This window comes from Dermacentor albipictus, chromosome 2 (assembly GCF_038994185.2).
Source record: "Dermacentor albipictus isolate Rhodes 1998 colony chromosome 2, USDA_Dalb.pri_finalv2, whole genome shotgun sequence".
Lineage (NCBI taxonomy): Eukaryota > Metazoa > Arthropoda > Arachnida > Ixodida > Ixodidae > Dermacentor > Dermacentor albipictus.
This window is the reverse complement of record NC_091822.1, coordinates 131,272,648-131,294,924: the sequence shown is the minus strand read 5'-3', so window position 1 is coordinate 131,294,924 and position 22,277 is coordinate 131,272,648. Positions and strand designations below refer to the sequence as shown.

At 47.2% G+C, this 22,277-nt stretch overlaps 1 protein-coding gene across 9 annotated transcripts in view; it reads left to right on the top strand.

Moving 5' to 3' along the window:
• LOC135912552 (sperm-specific sodium:proton exchanger-like) overlaps positions 1–22,277 on the top strand; it is a 270,794-nt gene that overhangs the window by 216,405 nt on the left and 32,112 nt on the right. For all 9 annotated transcript variants that reach the window (XM_070533980.1, XM_070533982.1, XM_065445019.1 and 6 more), the window contains 3 exons: positions 10,176–10,463; positions 13,978–14,190; positions 21,155–21,337. In XM_070533980.1, coding sequence (XP_070390081.1) covers positions 10,176–10,463; positions 13,978–14,190; positions 21,155–21,337 — 684 coding nt within the window. The remainder of the gene's footprint in view (positions 1–10,175; positions 10,464–13,977; positions 14,191–21,154; positions 21,338–22,277) is intronic.

The following is a 22,277-nucleotide window of genomic DNA, read 5'->3' as shown; positions in this document are numbered from 1 at the left end:
GAGCACCCCCCCATTCTCCGCCTTGGAAGAAGCGTATTGCAAGTCTGCGAGGCAAGACCGCAAAGAGCCGCCGGGTGTGACAACGCGATACGGGCGCCAACCATTGGCTGAAAATGGCGTCATCTGAGCGGACTCTCCCATTGGTCAAACATGACGCGACTTCCAGTGCTCGAAGGGTTTATAAGAAGCATTCCAGAGAGAGCAGAGCATTCCCTGATTCCCTGATTCACCTCTCTCGAACTTCTTGCCGCGGGCCGCAGCGTCCCAGTTGCTGCCGGCCCGTAATGACTGTACAAGTGTTCATTGACTCTCACCTCTCTGTATATAATGTAAAATAAACCCTCCCAGTTTTGTTTTTCATCCTGAAGTCCGTCCCTCAACCTCTACACGCGGTATTCCCATAGGGTCTAAATACCGAAATGACACACGCTCTTATTTTACTTTGTTCAGCTGATGCCCTGCGGTGGAGCTTCGTACGGGAACTACTGCTGCTTACGTGGTGCCACAACATTGTATGAATGCACGAAAAGCCTAGGAAAAGCACTTATATAGAGCAAAATAAACGGGGAAAATAAAGGGAAAATCAGACATCCAGCCATTCGTAGCAACTGCTACAAAGGAAATCCAATGTCTGATTTTTCCTTTATTCCTTGCTTCTCTCCACCTTGAGGATTTCCACAGAACTACTACGTCATAGCAAAATAAGCGTTTCCTCATTTCACAAGGCGTCGTGCGTCTACCTTATGTAATTTCACGTTGCATAGATTCCATGCAGGCTTGTAGAGGTCGTTCGCAATCATTTTTGAGAAATAATAAAACGACCCCCCACAGATCGCGTGCGGGTGAGCAGCAGAAGCGAAAAATCCAATGCTACGCCGATCAGTGCAGCCGGCGTGACGCGTGCCAGCGGAGAGCTAGAAGCGTGCTTCACCTGAGCAGCGGGGGCGATATAGTACGGCGCTTGATGGTAACATTGAGTGTTTTCTTTCTGTTCCTTGAAAACTTCTTTACTTATATCTCTAATAACCACTACGAAGTTATTGGGGTTGGCGACATTAATATGGACCTACTTGCATTAACCCACTTGCGTCATGACTTTAAGCTCTTATTACATTCTTACGGTTCTTCAAATGTTATCTCATTGCCGACAAGAGTGACCGGCCACACAGCCACCTGTATTGATTTATTTTTCACCAATTTCCCTGAGTGTAATACAAAAGCTGGTGTCTGGTCTTTTGTTTTGAGTGATCACATGCCAACTGTTTTCAGTTTAAACTGCAAAATTAAAAGATCTTCGCCGTGTGAATTTTCCAGACGACTAATTACCCCATTGCGAATGCATAAATTTTGTGATGAACTGCGAAATATTGACTCGAGTTGAATTTTTCAGTCAAACTGTGCTTACTTCGCATATGAAACTTTCCTGAGCATTTCTTGTGTGCTCTCCGACCGGCATTTTCCAACTCGCACTAAAACAAAGCGCTCCTCAAGGCCACCTTCATTATTGCTGCCTTATTTGGGGCACCACATCTGTTACAAATATTAACCGTTTGCTTGTAATACAAAAGAAAATTGTTCGCGTAATTAGTGATATGCCCTTTGACTCCCCATCTGAGCCCCTATTTTAAAAACTTCGGGTAAAAAAAGTCAGTGATATGTTTAACTATCGCCTTGCTCTTGGTTACCTAAAAGCAACCAAACAGAACAACAAACAGCCTTGTTTCATCTCTGGCTAGATTAGAACACAACATCCCATGTTATAACACCAGGTTCCTGGAATACTGGCATGTGCCGCATATGCGTTCAACTTATGGTAACCCAGATGACTTGTTACACTCTCCCCACTTTGCTAAATAATCTCAGGTCTGCGTCCATCGATGTACCTAATTGTTCTGGTAGTGAACTGTATAATTTCTATTGCCCCAAGAATTGGGTTTGACCATATATACCTAATCTTCTTTTTTAAAGAGTTGTGTGTATCTATATACCTATATCGTTTATTTTTGCCGAGCTGTTTGATGTGCGAAGCAAATTTGTTTAAATGAGATCCCCTTTGGTGCTATATGCCCTTACTCTCTCTTTTCTTTCTCTCTTTTCGTTCTTCTTCTTTCCTTTCGTTTTCTTTTTTTCTCTTCATTTTTTTCTCGCTCCTTGCTCCTAATAACCAGAGGGCCTTTGGGCCCTGTGGTTATTAGGAGCAGTCAAGTTGCTTTTTTTTTTACCAACTTTTTTCCTAATACCTTGGCACCACTTTGTAGCACTTGTTTTCATGAATAAAGGTATTATTATTATTATTATTATTATTATTATTATTATTATTATTATTATTATTATTATTATTATTATTATTATTATTATTATTATTATTATTATTATTATTATTATTATTATTATTATTATTATAGCACTACCTCAGGAATCGGTCCACATTCTTGCCCACGGACGCGGACACACAAAAAAATGCTGACCAACGAGAGGCTCACAGTTTCGCTGTAAAACCGTTTTACCGAAGAGCCGGCCCCTCACACACACGGTCGCACAGGGAGAGGTGGAAATAGGCGCCTTGCTCCTCCTTCCCCGCTGGCCCCCTCGCCCGTCAAATATATCGGCAGCGCGACGGTGGCGGAAGCAACGGGAACAAAATGCCGCGCAGGCGTCCCTGTTCGTGCGTTGCTCGTATGACAAAGCTCATTAACACTTTCTTCGCTAATAAAATAAAAAAACTAAACTTCTCAATAACAGTTGTATGTTATGGAAGCTCATTTTGACAAAATTGTAATGCTCAACTCGAGTGTTTTTCATTGAACGCTCGTGTAATGCTCTCTCACGTAAAAGAAACCAGGATACTGTGCATAGGCAGCGGGAGCCAGGTGAATCCATCTCATCGATTCGCTTTGCCTGCATCGTACGTACCATTCTTACTGATCACTCATTATGTACGTATGCACCAATTTTTGTAAGGCTTCGCCCTAGTTGGCGAGGCCTGCTTCATCCTTAAAATTAGACGAAACTGCGTGAACTTGTGTTGGGCGCGAGCTATAACACAGTAATGTATGTAGCGAATGAGGAGATCCGGTCGAAATTCGCGATAGGAAATACGTCGTATTGATATGTCCTCTGTTAGCTGCAGCGACCACCGAAAGTGTGAAACTGCATAACCTTTCCCATTATAGCTGCAGAAGCTTTGCGTGTAAATGAACTGGTACTTTGCCACTCATTTTCTTGCGCCACCTAGCAACACGCTAACTGCACGCCATCGAAGCGAGCCAGGCGGCTGTGCATACATGTTCTATTCGGCGACCCGTCTCACGATTACTCCCTGACACCTGCCTTGTTGGGTTCCTGGCACGTTCTTGCGCTCCGGCTGCACTTTGACACGGCGTGCACCACTTTACTATTGGATCGCGGCCAGGTAAGACATTTTGTCTGCCAGTCTGCGACGCATTTCAAGCAATTCTAGGCTTAATGCACAGATCTGAGACTTGTGACGCAGTTAGCGAAGAACAGTTCCTCCGTCCTGGCGCAGTTAATTTGAGTTAATGACTCGTACTGCGAGATATTTGCTACGCTTTCTGTGGGCCCCAACATTACTGTAATTTATTTCGCTAGTTCTTGGGTACGCTCGCTGCATCCGGCTTTGTGACCTAGTTAACAAAAAGCAGCTCGGCCGTGTGACGCACTTAGTTTCGCGCGTACTGTACCTTACTGGGACAAGTTCATGACACTTTCTCTCACGCTCAACATTATTGCAATTCGTCATTTTGAGGATTGTGTTATTTTGGAGATACGCTTGGGGCACGCTCTGCGCGCCTGGCATTGTGACGCAGTTAAGAGCAGCTCGGCCGTGGTGACAAAGGTAGTTTGGCCTGTACTGAATCTTATGCTATCTTCGGCTGGTCGTTTCTGAGCACTCTGGAGCGCTCTCGCGAGCAGCGTTGTCTTCGGCTGGTTGAAAGAGGGTGCGCGCCCTGCGTTCGGCTGGTTCTTCTCGATTGCTCTCCTCTATCTTGGAGCGCTCTGAGGCGCTCTGAGCCCTGTCGTCGGAGCAGTCATCGAGATTAAAACGTCATCGCAGCGCCGCGTCGCTGCTGTTGGCGACGGCCCACCGTAACCTTGGCAACCTAGGCCACTGCATGCTGGCGTCTCGACGAACGTTCGTCCCGCCAGCACGTCCGCCGGTTTTTCCGGCAGCGCTGGGAGCTTTGGATAGGCGAAACATCGGACGTTGGCAGTAGTCACGTGGTTTCGCATCAGCAATTTCCTCCTCCGAGAGCGAGTCGCACGTTCGGCTTGCGCGCTTGTCCCCTACCTTTGAGCTCGGGAAACGACCGATCTACCCGACTCTGCTTCGGGGCATACAGGCGCCCAGTCGAAGATACCATTAGTGTTACAAGTTTGTGACGCTTTTTCTGGCCCCGCAACAACAGACACCTTCTTTCGGTGGTCACGCTTGTCCAAAACGCGCAGAACGATTGCCAAGAGGGATAAAACGGGAGTGTGTTTGCCTGTGCCAGCCGAACGCGCGATTGATAACGCCGAGGAGCTCAAAAACCAGGAACTTGTAACCCGACAGTTATGTCTTCTGAACGATTGAAAACTGCCTTTGCACCAAGCATTTGTCTTGAGTGCGAGTAGAAGGCATTCTGCGAGCGTCTAGCATGGTCTGGCTGAGAGCTTGTGTTGTGGCCACTGTGTGTACGTAGCGTGTAGTATCGCGTCGCCTATATATGGCCAAGTTGTTTTGGAAACGCGCAGTCGCCCGTGTATTTGGGTTCTTAAGGTGCAGGAAATAAGGCCCGGAAATGGGGGAATGATTGGAAATCGGATGTTTTCGTAATAGTTAACGGTATTGTTTCAGATGGAGTCGGGTATTTTCTAGGCCATGTATGTAAAAGCCAATTGTTTTTAATGCCGCCCACTCACCACTTTAGCACGTTTCGCCTCTACACGCAGTATTCCCATAAGGTCTAAATACCAAAATGACACATGCTCTTAATTTTCTTTCTTCAGCTGATGCTCTCCGGTGGAGCTTCGTACTGCAGCTACTGCTGCTTACCTGGTGCCACAACATTGGATGAATGCGCAAGAAGCCTGGAAAAACCATTTATATAGAGCAAAATAAACATTTCCTCATTTCCCATGGCGTCTTGCGTCTACCTTATGTAATTACACGTTGCATAGATTCGATGCAGGCTTGTAAAGATCGTTCGTATTCATTTTTACTAAATGATTGATTTTTACTAAAATGATTTTTACTAAATGATTTACTAAATGAGTGAATCATTTTTTAAAAAATGATTCACCAAAACCACGCCCGGTTGAGCAGCAGAAGCGAAACATCAAAAGCTACGGCGATCAGTGCAGCCGGCAGGACACGTGCCAGCTAGCGTTCAAAACGCACGCGCCCAAAACCGAACCAGGAAGTATGGTTCACGTATTAATGCCGGCGGCTTGGTGCGCTAACATACAGCCAATTCCGCCGCTGGGATCAATGGGACTGTCCGTTCCTTTTGAATGTCTTTCTTGATGGCGGTAGCAACACGTCCCAGATGGTGGCTGGCGACCACTTATAAACAGCTAAAAAGAAATGGCAGAGCTTGATGCTGGAACGCGCCGCGGTTGATTTTTCGCCCTCTGTGGTCATCGCTGGAACGTGGGAGTGTCGGGGCCTGGCGCAGCTGCAACGCCTCTCCGCAGCGGATCACGTGACGTGACGTCACACCTTCACACTTGCGCGCCTGCGGCAGAAGGTCAGACTCGTGCCGAGATTGACCTTGGGATTTGTACCTCGAGGAGTAGAGGTTTCACTTTAAAACAATGCGCCGGAGCGATGAACGCTGTTGCCCAAACTCTCTAGTCTATGACGATGCGTGTAGGAACGTTAGTGTGTGTCTATAAAATAAAAAAAATAAATAAAATGTAAAATTTAAAGAAAATAAAGAAAAGAAAACTTAAAGAAAGGAAAAGAAGAAAGCAGAAGAAAAGACGACACAAGCAACGAAGTTATGTGTTTGTGCCTTCATTCAACCAATGTAGCATAACCAGCATATAGAACTTGGTATAACTGTTGAGCAATACAGCTTCGCTGGTGTTCCATCCTCGCACAGCGGAATTTTTTTCACTTTCGCGTCGCCGGTTTCTGGCCAGCTAGCACTTTCGCTTGTCGCCCAGAAGCCCATGCGGCGACTTCCGCCGGGTACAGCATCATTGCGCAACAACATGGAAGCGACCAGTCCGCTTAATTTGATCTAAACTTGCTCTTGCAACTTTTTCTCTCTCGTGACAGACGAAAAAAAAAAACACCGAGGACACTTAGGTATCCCTACGTCGATGGATGCGAACGCATTGCGACGTCTTCCCGATGACGACTCGTTTTACGAAACGTAATGGTATTGTTTTCACATAGCCGTGTATCATTTCTCACATCACGTGCCTCGGCCTTATTCGCGTGCTTGCGTGGACGTCCATCCAAAGGAGCCGGGCGCAGCTACTGACTGAGAAGTGGAAGGTTCGTTAATCGGAGCGCACGAAAGAACTCAGTGAAGTTACCGCGCCCTCCATGGCAGCGCCGCGACGCCGACCTTAAAAACCGGCCACCGGCGCGGTCTGTCTCCGCGACCACGTGACTTTTTGTACGATCTCTGTCAAAGGTTCGCCGATCGAAGCGCGTGACATACCTCATCGAAATCATCGCATTGACTGGCAGTAGGTCAGTACAAAGGACGTTTAAAAAAATAATTCTGGAGTGGAGGTGGTGCCCTGAAATTGAAGCCGGCCGCCGCCATCTTAGTAAGGGAATCGATTAACGTTAGGATGTGGCGTAGTAGAGGAAGCGTTTTCTTTCCGCTTTCAGCGGTTTTGAAACGGCCAGTTTTGCCATGCAGATTATTCTAGATGGGTCTGCCTGTGTCACTCGTTTTAGAATCATAATTGAACGTCTTGACAACTTGTTATGGGAGATCGCGATATGACGATTAAGCCAATGGCAATATTCTAGCCCGAAAAAACAAGCTTTTATTTTTTTATATAACTTCATAATTTATTATCGTAAATCTCTTTGGTCAGTACCGTCAGCGCCTTCGCAGAGAGAGGGGGACAGTATGGGAACGCTGGCATGAAGAGCGGCATCGGAGCCAGCTGCGGAAGACGACGACGACGAACGCGCGAGCAGTGGCACGAGCGCGTCTCTGTGACCACGTGACTTTTCGTGCTATCTCCGGCCACGCTGCAGAATTTTGCGCTTCACGACCCAAATAATGCTTTCGCATTCATAGTAATGCTTTGCCATCGCTTCGCCTCATCTCGTCTCAAGCTGAGGAGAAACTATCGGCGCTGCTTGTCGTTATTATTGACATCGGTTGTTTGTTTCGCGGGTGTTAGGCCTGAGACGCCACCGAGAGCTGCGAAAGTGTTTTTAGGTTTTGCTCACCAGATGATACCGCGGAATTTCACGCTGTCGGCATGGAACAGATATCCACTAGCGATGATAGCGTATGAAGGCCATATCTGATACACGATACACTTATAAACGATACACTTCTATGAAGACGTGGAATTGGCGATGAGTAAAGTCAAAACAAAATACACTGTACTGATGGGTGACTTCAATGCCAGGGTAGGCAAGAAGCAGGCTTGAGACAAGTCAGTGGGGGAATATGGCATAGGCTCTAGGAATAGCAGGGGGAGTTATTAGTAGAGTTTGCAGAACAGAATAATATGCGGATAATGAATACATTCTTCCGCAAGCGGGATAGCCGAAAATGGACGTGGAGGAGCCCCAATTGCGAGATTAGAAATGAAATAGGCTTTTACTCTGCGCTAACCCTGGCATTATACAAGATGTGGACGTGCTCGGCAAGGTGCGCTGCAGTGACCATACGATGGTACGAACTCGAGTTAGCCTAGACTTGAGGAGGGAACGGAAGAAACTGGTACATAAGAAGCCGATCAGTGAGTTAGCGGTTAGAGGAAAAATAGGGGGATTCAGGATCAAGCTACAGAACAGGTATACTCGACCTTAACTCAGTAAGAGGGCCTTAGTGTTGAGGATATGAACGACAATCTTATGGGCATCATTAAGGAATGTGCAATAGAAGTCGGTGGTAACTCCGTTAGACAGGATGCCAGTAAGCTATCGCAGGAGACGAAAGATCTGATCAAGAAACGCCAATGTATGAAAGCCTCTAACCCTTCAGCTAGAATAGAACTGGCAGAACTTTCCAAGTTAATCAACAAGCGTATGGCAGCTGACATAAGGAAGTATAATATGGATAAAACTGAACATGTTCTCAGGAACATAGGAACCCTAAAAGCAATGAAGAAACTAGGAATAGGCAAGAATCAGATGTATGCGTTAAGATACAAAGCCGGCAATATCGTTACTAATATGGATGAGATCGTTCAAGTGGCTGAGGAGTTCTATAGAGATTTATACAGTACCAGAGCCACCCACGACAATAATGGAAGAGATAATAGTCTAGAGGAACTTGACGTCTCGCAACTAATGCCGGAAAAAGGAAAAAAAGGCTTGGGAGCTATGCAAAGGGAGGATCAGGTAACAGCAGATTTGTTGAAGGATGGTGGGCAGATTGTTCTAGAGGAACTGGCCACCCTGTATACGCAATGCATCATGACCTCAAGCGTATCGGAATCTCGGAAGAACGCTAACATAATCCTAATCCATAAGAAAGCGGACGTCAAAGACTTGAAAAATTATAGACCGATCAGCTTACTGTCCATTGCATACAAAGTATTTACTAAGGTAATTGCAAATAGAATCAGGAACACCTTAGACTTCCGTCAACCAAAGGACCAGGCAGGATTCCGTAAAGGCTACTCAACAATAGACCATATTCACACTATCAGTCAGTTGATAGAGAAATATGCGGAATATAACCAACCTTTATATATAGATTTCATTGATTACGAGAAAGCGTTTGATTCAGTCGAAACCTCAGCAGTCATGGAGGCATTACGGAATCAGGGTGTAGATGAGCCGTATGTAAAAATACTGGAAGATATCTATAGCGGCTCCACAGCCACCATAGTCCTCCATAAAGAAAGCAACAAAATCCCATTAAAGAAAGGCGTCAGGCAGGGAGATACGATCTCTCCAATGCTATTCACAGCGTGTTTACAGGAGGTATTCAGAGACCTGGATTGGGAAGGATTGGGGATAAGAGTTAATGGAGAATACCCTAGTAACTTGCGATTCGCTGATGATACTGCCTTGCTTAGTGACTCCGGGAACCAATTGCAGTGCATGCTCACTGACCTGGAGAGGCAAAGCAGAAGGGTGGGTCTAAACATTAATCTGCAGAAAACTAAAGTAATGTTTAACCGTCTCGGAAGAGAACAGCAGTTTACGATAGGAAGAGAGACACTGGAAGTGGTAAGCGAATGCATCTACTTAGGACAGGTAGTGACCGCGGATCCGGATCATGAGACGGAAATAATCAGAAGAATAAGAATAGGGTGGGGTGCGTTTGGCAGGCATTCTCAGATCATGAACAGCAGGTTGCCATTATCCCTCAAGATAAAAGTGTATAATAGCTGTGTCTTACCAGTACTCACGTACGGGGCAGAAACCTGGATGCTTACGGAAAGGTTTCTACTTAAATTGAGGACGGCGCAACGAGCTATGGAGAGAATGGTAGGTGTAACGTTAAGGGATAAGAAGAGAGCAGATTGGGTGAGGGAACAAACGCGAGTTAATGACATCTTAGTTGAAATCAAGAAAAAGAAATAGTGGCATGGTCAGGACATGTGATGAGGGGGGAAGGTAACCGATGGTCATTAAGGGTTACGGACTAGATTCCAAGGGAAGGGAAGCGTAGCAGGGGGCGGCAGGAAGTCAGGTGGGCGGATGAGATTAAGAAGTTTCCAGGGACAACGAGGCCACAATTACATGACCGCAGTAGTTGGAGAAGTATGGGAGAGGCTTTTGCCCGCAGTGGGCGTAACCTGGATGATGATGATGATGATGATGATTATGATGATGATGATGATGATGATACATGATCGCTAAAACAGTGACCTCGATGGTACGTGTGAGACTTCTTTACGGACACACGATGGCGTTTGTTTGAGACTTCTTTACGGGCACCCGGCCTTGATGCCACTGGTGCCCGTTGAATCTGAAGTGGATCGAAGCCCCCGTGTGTACACTCGCGCAGAAGTCCTTGCTGAAGAGCGGCACCGGCGGCGACGACTTCGGCTGCGAAGGCCTCGCCGACCGGGGCGAGGGCGGCGAGTACTCGTTCGAGATGAGCATCCGCGAACGCGTCGTCGAGGTGTTCGAGCACCCGCGCTACGACCTGGTCCAGTGCTCGGTCACCGCTAGCGCTGCCGCTTGCCTCGGGGGAGTCCTGCTTCTGCCCGTGTACGACCACCAGGTCGGAGTGCTGGCGATCGGCGTGCAGACCGCCTACCTGGCCGCGTTCGCCACGGAGATGTCCATCATGGTGAGAAGCTTCGCCTACATACACATCCCCAGCAAGGCCCCAACAGATGGCCCTATACACCACATATAGTGTACACGAAATCTTTCGTTCGTGGTGGACGTCTAGACATCACCCGACGGCAGAAATATGCCTGATTTTTGAACTGCGGCTGCTGCATTCGGAAGCCCGCAGACCAAATAGAAACGGGGAGCTCGATGATTTATTTGCGGTCATAATGCATCCCGTTGGGTGGCATCACACCCGGAAGCAGATGGTGCATCGTGGATTCGATTGGGCGTCCTACATTGTGTGCAGGGGCGTTGTGCAGTCAGCCTCCCACCGGTATAGAGTCGAGGCATGTAAATGCGCATGTGCTGGTTGTTTGTGTGCTGCGAACAACCCTGGCTGCTCGCAGCACACAAACAACCAGTACCGAGCGCATACCTTTACATGCGCGCCATGCCAAACGTGTATCTACAGGACTCGGCAAACGTTACCGTCGCTTAGCTGAACCAGTTAGCAAGCTAGCGAAGCAACTTTATCAGGGTTGCCTGCAGAACGATTACCCTTCCCCTGTAAGGGAGGCGCCACCGTGACGCGGCCATGACGTCTTTTAAGGCCTTGCTGAGGCACTAGTGCTAGAGACACTACATACTTTACTGATCATCTTTCATCTCGTGAAACATCTATTGTCATCGCAGACACGATCAATCACTGCAATTTTTGATGTATATACTTGTATTTTACCACTTTAGAGCGAATAAACTTCAGGCCCTTTTAGAGCCACATTGCTACACATGTATATTTTGCACTTTTTAGCGAATACTTTTAGGCCTCTATACAGCCGTGTTTCATATACTCCGCGCAATTAACTCATATATCATTGAGAAGCACGAATCATCGGCTTGGCCCTCTTTGGCCACATCTGGCCCTTGCGCCAATAAACGCTACAAATCAATCAATCAATCAATCAATGACGTCTTCCCGGCGTGTAGCGCCTGTATACTCTGGCCCAAAAAGAACGCTTCTCTCTGGACGACATGGTGCTTCCATTGGTCACCGCAGACGCATCAGACCGGGCACATTTCCTAGCACCTCGGTGTGCGCCACCTCCTTCGTGTGTAGCTCGTATCTGTGCTAGCGCGTTCACGTCAGTTCATTCTAGGGTCCGTACTCGTATACACAGATCGATCCGCGCTAAGCCAAATACTGAGTCGCCTCCCCTGTGAACCAATCCTGTGAATTCGTCCCACACGAAGCCCGCCCGCCGCTTGAACCAACGTGTAGAAGCCATGCCGCACCGTTGAACAAATAGCCTAGAGCGCAGCACCTTGTGAACTGCACTCTAAAAAAAAAACTTTAGACCCTTTGGAGGTGTATCGTGTTCCCAAACAATAATCGTTCTATGTATTGCATTGCTTGCGTTTCCTTTCTTGAAAACTCGGCATTAGGTGCTTTCCTCTCAAGAATGCTGTTTCACGCTGATAATCCGCATGCCGTTCGTAACTTGGAAGTAGCGGCTTCGCAGCGTTGAAGAAAAGGCAGTCAAGATAGATGATGGTCATTGTTTGGGGACAAGATACGCCCCGCGGCCTGTTCACTTTTCTTAGAGTGTCATGGTTGAATCGAACGAGATATAGTCTAGCTCGAATATATTACAGTTAGACTGGACAGAGTGAATTAATCTCTATATCGTACACGCGAAACTTACCGATCGATACTCTTGGAAAATAACTCGCTCACAATGAACAACTCGAGGCGCCCGCTGCCAGCTCCATAAAGGTGCTCGCATGCTGCGAACGAGAGTCCGGGTACCACTTATTTTTATTGGTTTTAGTCATGCTATATTTTGTGCACTTTCTGCAGTATGTGTTGCACTGGTTCTGTGCAAACATTGATGAAAGTGGGCTACAATATAGACCTGAGTTCAACGCACGAATAAATATTGACTACACTACGCGTAGTTATTTTTATTTCATTTATTTATGTGATATTGCGCACTCATGGTCCAAGCATCGCGGTCGATACAAATAGAAAAGAAATACAAAAGAAACAGCAACGAAAGAAAGCAACAATAATACAGGCTCGGAGAGGTTACTTCACAGTTTGATCACTTGCCTTGGTAAGCCATGCAGTTCGAGAGAAATTCTAAAGTTTCGCCTTCGTGCGTGTAATAGGGGAATGTCATTTGCTTGCATTAAATCAGAAGGTGAACCTAATGTGGAAAATATATTAAAAATAAACTTTACGGCCTTTCTCTGAATACGTTCAAGACTATCAATGTTGCACTTAGCATGAGGATCCCATATAATACACTGATATTCCAGTCTTGGCCGCACAAGAGCAGTATAGCAGGGGAGCTTATCATTAGTGGGAGAAGGTTCAAGTTTGTTTAAGGACAAAAAGCTTGCGGAATGCAGATAGACAGGCATTATCAAGATGAAGATTCCGAGACAGGTTTGAAGTGAGCGTTACACCGAGGTATTTATAGCAACTTACTTCTTGTAATGGCGAAGGTCCTAATATGTAGGTAAATGACAGCGGATTTTTTTGCGAGTTACTGGAAGGCAGGCACATTTGCTCGTGTTAAGGGTCATTGCCCATTTTGTACAACATTCATGTACTATATTGCCCAGACTAGTGTTGAGGTTGTTGTAATCGTTAGTGGAACTAATTTCTTTAAACGAAACACAATCATCAGCAAACAATCTTATTTCTACACCAGGGCGAACAAGATCAACAATATCATTAGTATATAACGAGCAAAGGGCATAACACACTGCCTTGAGCTACACCAGATGTGACTGCAAGACAGCCCGAGTGTTGACCTGCTACGTCAACGCATTGTTTGCGATTATTCAAGTAGGCTGAAATCAAACCAAAAAGTATATGTAGACTGCCTATTGTTTCAACTTTGAAAATGAGTTTACTATGAGGAACTTTATCGAAGGCTTTGCAAAAATCCAAGAAAAGCACATCTATCCTACCGTGTCTGTCAAGTGTTAATGCGGGAGAATGAAATGACGTGACGAGTTGAGCTTCGGTTGATAATCCTTTCCGAGGCCCATGCTGAACTTTGGTCAATATGCAGCGTTCCTCGAGGAAGTTCGTTGTACTAGTAGCTATGATATGTTGAATAATTTTACAGCATTGCGAAGTTAGTGAAATAGGACAGTAATTTCCTAGTGTCAGGCGGTCTCCCTTTTCAAAGATGGGCACAATTTGGGCTGTCCTCCAATCGCTGGTAAGTTGTGAAGTCAGCAAAGAATTGCAAAAAATATTAACCAGAAATTTATTTTCCAATAAATTAATTGCTTCGTTGTTTTTCTGTTTTTTTTTTCTCCACGGGAGATAGCAAATTCGTGTATAACCAACACATCGCAAAAGTTCGTTTGAGTTTTCTCTACATGTAGACGACGATGCATGGGTGTGTGGAATTTAGCTTATATATCGAACTTTCTTTAGCTAGCGTAAGCCCGCTCGTTATAACCTCGGGTTCGGCTTCATTTCGCATATTGCACGCTTCGTGTCGCAGGTGTTCGTGTACGGCCAGCGTTTCGTGCGCATCGAGCAGTACAACCTGCTGGACTTGCTGCTGGTCGTGGGATGCTCCGGGCTGTACGGGCTCCAGCTGACGCTGAGGGTGGTCGACGAGCGCCTCAGCGACGGCACCGTGGGCATGGCACTGGCGACGCTCTTCCTGTGCGCCATGCTCATGCGCCTCGTGCACCTGACGCAGTACGGCGAGGTGAGGCGATATGCGTGGTGTGCGCCGCCTAGCGTTTGTAGCGCTGGCGGCGATTTGGGGCAGGCCGCGTGACAGTAGTGCCACACCCTGGCATTGGAACTGCACTGTAGTGCAACACGCACGGGCATATATATGCTCTAGCACAAGTGTGTGCGTTTGCGCTCCAGCTTCGGTTTATACGGTAGCCCCGTCGGTGGTGGCTGCTTCCTCGCTTAATGCGACATCAGGCCCGCGAAATATGAGCCATGAAACCGTTGCGGCTATACGAGAGCACGGCTGGTAAAGAAGAAGAAAAAAAGAATCCGCAAGAAACAGCGGAATCCTGCGAGGTTCAAGAAGTCAGTGACGAAGTGCGATAATGAGCACGCGAGGGTTTCAGAGCAAGTCACTTGTGTAAGGTCGCCTCTGTAGCGCTACACGTGGTAACTGCAGCTGCCTCGATCTGCTCCCAGGCTGGCGCGGTTAATGTTGTCGGCGACCTTTGCGTACAATGCCTCGTCCTGCATGCACACTGTTGCAATGCATCTAGCGAGTTGTTCACAAAATTGAGCTTGAAAATTCTTCCTGATGCCTTTCTCTCCCTGCACGGGAACTTGGTACTAACATAAATTTCAATTTACCAGTTACCCGAAACACATACGGTCAAAGACTAATTCAGTATCATGGTACAAAGATATGGAACGCCTTACCAATAGAAGTGAAGAGTGCCAGTAACTTTTTATTTTCTATAAAAAGATTATATTTCTCAAAAATTAGTTAAGAATGTTGCTTTGTGGTGATATTTTTTCTGTAACACTATTCCATTGTTGCACTGATGTATGTTTTCTTTTTTCCTCTTGTTTCTCATCCTGTACAATTATGTATAATCAATATACATTTGTTCATCACTGTCCTGATCGCCGCAGCACAAACGCATGTATACCACATGGGCCCACACTAGCCTTGGCTAAGGGCCCAACAGTTGTTTGCCTATGTTGATGTACAAATTCATGATGAATAAATAATGTCTAATGTCTAATGTCTACTTCGCAGAAATATCAGGGAAGGAGAATTATCGCATTGCGTCCGTGGGAAGCAAGGACGCGCGCTGCAGCCACGATATCCGCTGCCAGCTCGGCAGCTCTCCTCCTCACCCGTAGGTAATGACTGCACATCTCCAATTGCTGGGCTCATATACGAGAGGAAGGAAATGAAAGTTTTAATTTTATCCACCTTCGATTTCTTCATCTACCGACCAATGTTACGCCTTCGGCCAGTCAGCCCGGCGAAAGCGTTGTCGTCACGAATGCGCTCTCCTTGTCTCGCCACAAAGCATCGTTTATTTTCTGTAGTTACGGAGGAAACGCTCTTGACGCCCTGGAGGGAGCGGACGTGTTTTTATGTGCTCCGCTCTTCGATCCTGCTCGAGGGCTGCTACTCGCCACGTAGGCAATCGCTCGCATGCCGTGGTGATATCTGACAGTGCTCCCGGAAAGCCGAAGCCAGTTTACGTGCAGGTAGGTCATCCGCCGACCACTCTAGCGGCTTCTTGAATCACCAAGTGTACGGGAATGCTGGGTCGTGTTAGACTTTGCGTCCCCCAACGCTTCGTTGGTAACACCGCACCAACGCAAGCCCTTTAAGCCAAGAAGAATGGAATATACTCCTTTGCCGGTGAAGACGTTTCCTCGGAACAGCTCTCGAAAGAGGGCTGGGAACGAGTCCTGGGACACCACCAGAAGCACAGCCACATCGGATCCAGGCAATCCGCCCGTGCCTGGAAGGCGGCAAGAAGCAGCGCCAGGATGGACGCCACAGGAGTCAACCTCATCGAAGGCGCGTCCGAAATTCCCTCTGCCGGCAGACTACCATAAAGTAGTCGTGCGACCTAGAGGCTTTGAGGTTCGGGCTTAAAGCCCCAGAGCAGTTAGTTCCTCAGGCAATCGCTGTCTCAGTGAATCTAGGCCCGGTACCGGAACTCAAGGAAGATTGTGCTCGAGTCAACTTAAACAACAACATGATCACTATCGGCACGCAGAATGCCGATCGCTTGAGAAGTTATCGTCGTTTGCAATCCCTGAATGCGGAAGGCAAGGATTTTCCGGCTATTTTCCATCACCCTACGACTCGATCATCGGGGGTTGTTGTCTACGAAGCCTGTCACCTGGGAGAAACGCCCGAAGCAGAACGGGACGCTGTAGTAAGTCGCAATCCGGAATCGCCAATAATTTCCGCACGAAGGATTGGTAAAGCTCGTTCCGTTTTGGTGACGTTTGTGGTTGGAATTGTTCCAGTGCGATAAGTTCTGAGAAAAGGTCAAAACCTGCTTTAATTGCCGCATGATTGGACACCGCGGCGCTGACGTCTGCAGCAAGTCGCAGCAGCAGCGATTCCACAGCTGCGGCGAACAACCATCACCTCCACGCCCTGACGAGCCACCCCACTGCACTCCTAAGTGCATTGTTCGTGGAGGCGCAAATGCAGCAGGGAGCAAAAACTGCGAGTACCACTTCGCGGACCAACTTAAGCCCGCTTAGCCGATTAACCGGAACTCCGAGGACGGACCATGCCGCGAATCAAGACCAAAACAACGTCAAGACAAGACGAGTGGACATCGAACGCAGTACGCCGCCCGTGACCGCTCCAGCTCATTTCCACCTCTCCGCGTAAAGTCGTAGTCTCCTTCCCGAGATGCAAGGGACGGGAAGACACAAGCAAGCCCGAGAAACGGGTGAGCTGGGTAGCCAGGGTCCCCTAAGACAAATCCCAGAAGCAGGAAAAAGACAAAATTGACTCCCCTTTTGAGTAAGTTCTTCAGGCCATTCGAAACATAAATAAGCGCCTAGACTCTATGGATCAGTGGATAAGAGCTAATCAGGCTGCCGTTAACAATCTATTCACCAACCTGCCAAAATTCTTCGCTGGTAACCCGCATCCTAGGACCATGGCCAACCAAATCGTGGACACTACGGGCAGCAGCGATGGGCTCAAACGCCCTGCAACCTCCGATAAGGAACCGAAAGCCAAAAAGATGCCGAAAGCCCCTTCAGATAAGAAACCTTCATCTAAATCTGTAACCATACGAAAAGCCAATGAGAAATGTATCATTTACGTCAAAGAACTTGATGAGAAAGTTGAAAACATGTTTCTCAACTTTCACTCACAAATTATGCAATTATTTTAGTCCCTTCAAGAACTCCAAACCTCGCTTCCAGCTCAGGTAATTCAACTCCCCACGCTTAGTACTCCCGCCCCCGGCCAACATGGCTCCACTCACCCGGGCAATTGACGTATGGCAATGGGAATGCAGGGGACATGTCGAAACAAAAAAGCCCACATGCAGTTCCGCATTCAAAACCTTCAGAAACCTCCCGACATTATAGTCCTTCAGGAAACTAACGCCGTCGTAAAATTAGCAGGCTATAAGGTTTTCCCATCTCCGATTGATGAACGCACAGGGTGACTCCCAGCAATTGCAATTCTCATTCAGATAAATACGGTAGCAATTCAGCACAACGTAGACGGCCGGAAAAACTGTACCTCATACACTCATCTAAATCATTCCACAGGGTAAGGAAAACATCAGCTGCTTTGTCCTCTATGTATACAGCTCGCCTAGGGACAAAGGCACCGAGCTCCCAGTTCTCTTTGAGAATGTTGCTAGAAGAGCAGGAAGAGCCCAACTTCTTACAGTCGGAGACTTTATTGTGAAATGTACCGCATGGAGCTACGGAAAATGCAATACCAAAGGAACTAAATTTGGGTTGCAACACAAGATCATGGCCTCTCTTTTCTCAATGACGCGCAAATTGTCACCAGAATAGGCAATAGCGTCAGTGTCGATACATCTCCAGACTTGACACTTTACAGAAACATAGGGAATATTCGATGGTCCAACACAGGTGTCTCACTTGGCGGCGATCATTATATTATCTCAAGCACTTTTCATATACAAACCAAAAAGCCCCCCAAAACCACCTCAAAAATCATGGATTTGGACCAATTTCGCAAAATTCGGGAGCAAACCGCTCCAACAATCTAACCAGGGACATTGGATCCCCGATCTTGCCTCTGATGTAAAACGTGTCACCTCAGTGCCACCTGCGTCTGAAGAGCAACACTACAGACAGTAAATTACTCCAGATGTGGAAAACGCACGCCAGCCTTCTTTAACGCTGGAAAATACAGCGCTTCAATAGGACATTCCGTGTGAAAATTGCTCGCTTATAAAGGGGGATTGAACAGTATACCCTTGGACTGAAAAAAAAAACACAAAGGCCAAATTTGCGATAGCTTGACTGGACAATTGGGGACAAGAAGACGTGCTCCTACTCAGCCATCTCCTAGACTCTAGTATCAATACATCGACAAAAAAAAATAAATTGGCTCGACTTATACACTAGTACTCGGGTACACAGGACACACTCATTAATGAACTGCAACGACGATATGTAAACACCAGAGACAGTAGATCGCTGCGGACAATGCGTACCTAGACAGGGATAGCGAGGACGCAGAAGTGTGGAACGCGACAGGCGAACTCCACACAGGCTCAGCACCTGGAGCGGATGGAGTAACTAATAAGCTTCTCCGAAATCTGGACCCTCAATAGTTCATCACAGTAACGGATTTCCTCAACCATCATTGGCAATCAGGCACCCTCCCACAAGGCTGGAAGCATGCCAAGATTACTTTCATCCCTAAGCCTGGCAAAAAGCTAGCGCTAGAAAATATAGGGCTCGTTTCCCTTATAACCTCTTGTCTGGGCAAGCTGGTGAAGCATCTTATCCTTAATAGGCTTCAAAACTACGCTGAGGATAAGGCACTCGTCTCAGACACAATGATTGGTTTCAGGACAAACTTGTCCACTCAGGATGTCATGATCCGTCTTAAACGGGACATCATCGACAGAGAAAGAAACAAACATACCAGAGCTGTCCTGGGCCTTGACCTGAATAAGGCCTTTGACAACATCTCGCACAAAATAATCCTCGTAAAGCTAAGTAATATTTACCCAGACATCAGAATTTACAATTATATCCGATTCTTTCTGTTAAAACGCACAGCCGTGATAACAATAGGAAACATAACATTCGCCCAATAACGCTAGGTACTCAAGGCACTCCACAAGGCTTGGTCCTATCACCATTTCTGTTCATTTAGGGCTCATCCGTCTTCCAGGTATACTTGCAAAAATTCAAAATTTGAATCCCACCCTCTAGGCCAATGATATCACCCTCTGGGCCAATAAAGGCAACGAAGGTGAAATCGAAGCAATTCTCCAATTGGTGGTTGGTCAATTAGAAAGTTACGCCGCACAAGCAGGACTCACCTGCTCGCGGCCTAAGTCTGAGCTCCTCGCCATTCGCTTTAAGGTAAGAGGTAGGTGGGCACACCAAGATCCCGTGCTCATCACAGTTAATGTTAGCGGCCAACCCCTACCAGACGTACAGACACTTGTAGTACTAGGCCTATTCATCCAGGCTTTCTACCACCACCCATCAGACAATCCGTCTACTTAAACAGATTGCAAACAGGAGAAAGGGCATGAGGGAGAAGGATCTGTGCAGGTTAGAGAAGGCTTTTGTTCTTAGCCGCTTCACCCGCTCAGTGCCCTACCTACATGTCTATGCTGCAGAAAAGACGAAGCTTGAGTACCTAATCAGACAATCATTCAAAGGGGAATCGGGGCTACCCCGCTGTACATCTACAGAAAAATCTCTCAAACTCGGTATTCATAACACACTTCAAAAAGTCTGCGCGGCCCACATCACCACACAGATGGCGCGGCTCACGAAAACTAAAACAGGCAGAAGTGTCCCCGCCAAACTAGACGAAAACGTAAAACCACAAATAGATGAACCGAGGGACCTACCCACACCAATCAGGAAACGGCTCACCATTAAACCTCTTCCCAAATATAGGCATCCTATACACCGCGTGGGTAGGAGGAATGCCAGGGCTCTGGCAATCCATAAGGCATATAATTATAAACAGCAACGGGGTGTCACCTACGTCAATGTGGCTGAATATCCAACTCCCAATAGAGCATTCGCAGCGGCAGGGATTACGGGTACATGCATGGCGCAGTCCTTTCCGCCTCCATCCATGTACGCACATCCGCAATGGCTGGGGAGGCGACCATGACTTTCGCCATTGCAAATTCACAGGCAGATATTATTTTCAGTGACGTCAAGACGGCTATTCACAATTTAGCCCGGGGCTGAATTGCTCAATCCACTCTTAATATTCTTAGTAAGATCACCTCCCCATATAGGGACATTGAAATGAATTGGGTACCGGTACATTCTGGCAACCCTCGAAACGAGGCGGCTCATGAGACAGCCCGAGGTTTAGTCGGCCGGGCGGTGAGCACCTCCGCTCTGGGAACAGCCAAAGATAGCATAATTTCATTTCACAATCTGACCCGCCGCTTCCGCCTTGGACGAAGAAGGCTTCCGCCCCCACGTAAGAAGCTCAATAAAGAGCAGGAATTAGGCTGGAGGAGACTATACAAGCTCTTTCCCTAACTCGGTAGTTCTTTCCCATATGTTTCAAGCACAGTTTTCTCACGATTCCATACTGTGCGATGATATACTCTAGGTATGCAAGGAAAACCACTCCCTCCTTCCCACCTCCAGAATTAGGGAAAATCCTGCTTCCAGACGACCGGGAGACCCTGCTGTACGCAACTCGGACCCGGGGTTCCAAAACCGGATCCTCAAGCGCGCTTATGACGTCGCCAGTAGGATTGACCTGCTGGCGATCTAATAGTGCCATGTGACCCGGCCCTGCACCACTATCCGACTAAATATAGCTTTCCTCTCTCTCTCTATTTCTCTCTGCGCTTATGGACGCTTGGAAAAGGTATCTCGCCGCTACACTGGTGGACGCAGCCAGCGTCTGTTAGAAACGTGCCAGGCGCACATATCCATGAGGATTCTACGAATCATCCTGCGCTTTCTTCTTATGCGTCAACGTGCAGGACCTGGTGGAGTGGGTGATCAGCCTGATCCACCAGTACATGGACTCGATCATCTACGCGGCCTACGAGACCGGGCTGGCGCTCATCAAGGGTGAGGAGGACGTGCGCGAGAACATCTGGAAGACGGTCGACGAGTTCATGGCCGACCAGATTCGCGGCCACGCGGGCGAGAACCGCCTCGAGGTATGCGCGCGCAATAGTGGCCGCGGGAGCGACACGCTGCGGCTGTTAGCTGAAACCTAGCAGCCGATTGTGGATCGATAATCGTTATCATGATAACCTTTACTGCGCTTGGTTTACAGTATTGCCAGCTCGTTCAAGCACCATGGTGCTTGAGCGGGCTGGCCAAACATTCATGGCTATCGCTTTCAGCGGACGCTGATTAGCTAAGCCGGCAAGCGGGATTACTAGACCCGTAGTCCGACGGGCATCCTACCAGTGCAAACGATATTAATATTGTGACGTCGAAATAACTTTCACGACAGACATGACACGGATCCCTATTGCTACGTATACATACGTCGCATCCGCATCCGCTGGCTCAGTCTGTCAACGTGAGCTGGAAATCATATAACCCTCGTGGCGTGCTAGATCGATAATACGAGCTGACTTTACGTGCAGCCTAACTTGTATATCGTATGTACAGTGTGCTGTTTCACGAGAGGGAGCATTGTCCCCCACGCGAAAGTGTTTTATACCAAGCTATACAAAATCTGGGTTCCTGTAAAAGAAGTCTTCCAAAAAGTTCGTCGTCTCTTTCCTGCGTATGTTACGTCGGGTCCTGCGTGCTGAACTTTGAAGAAAACCCCTGTATATATATATATATATATATATATATATATATATATATATATATATATATATATATATATATATATATATATATATATATATATATATATATAGTTATCGAGCGGAGCTTTCCAGTTTCAGCAGGACAACGCAGCAGCAATGAAATACGAACGTGAAAAATCACGAACGGCAGCACGACTCATTGGTAGACAAGTTGGTGCGGTTTTCCGTACGCTCTTTTCACTGGTGCATAGTAGGTATAGCACACAAAGCGCTCGTGGCTGTTCCATTCTCTGTGCGTTTTGTTTACTTCGCGCTGTTGAAAGCAATG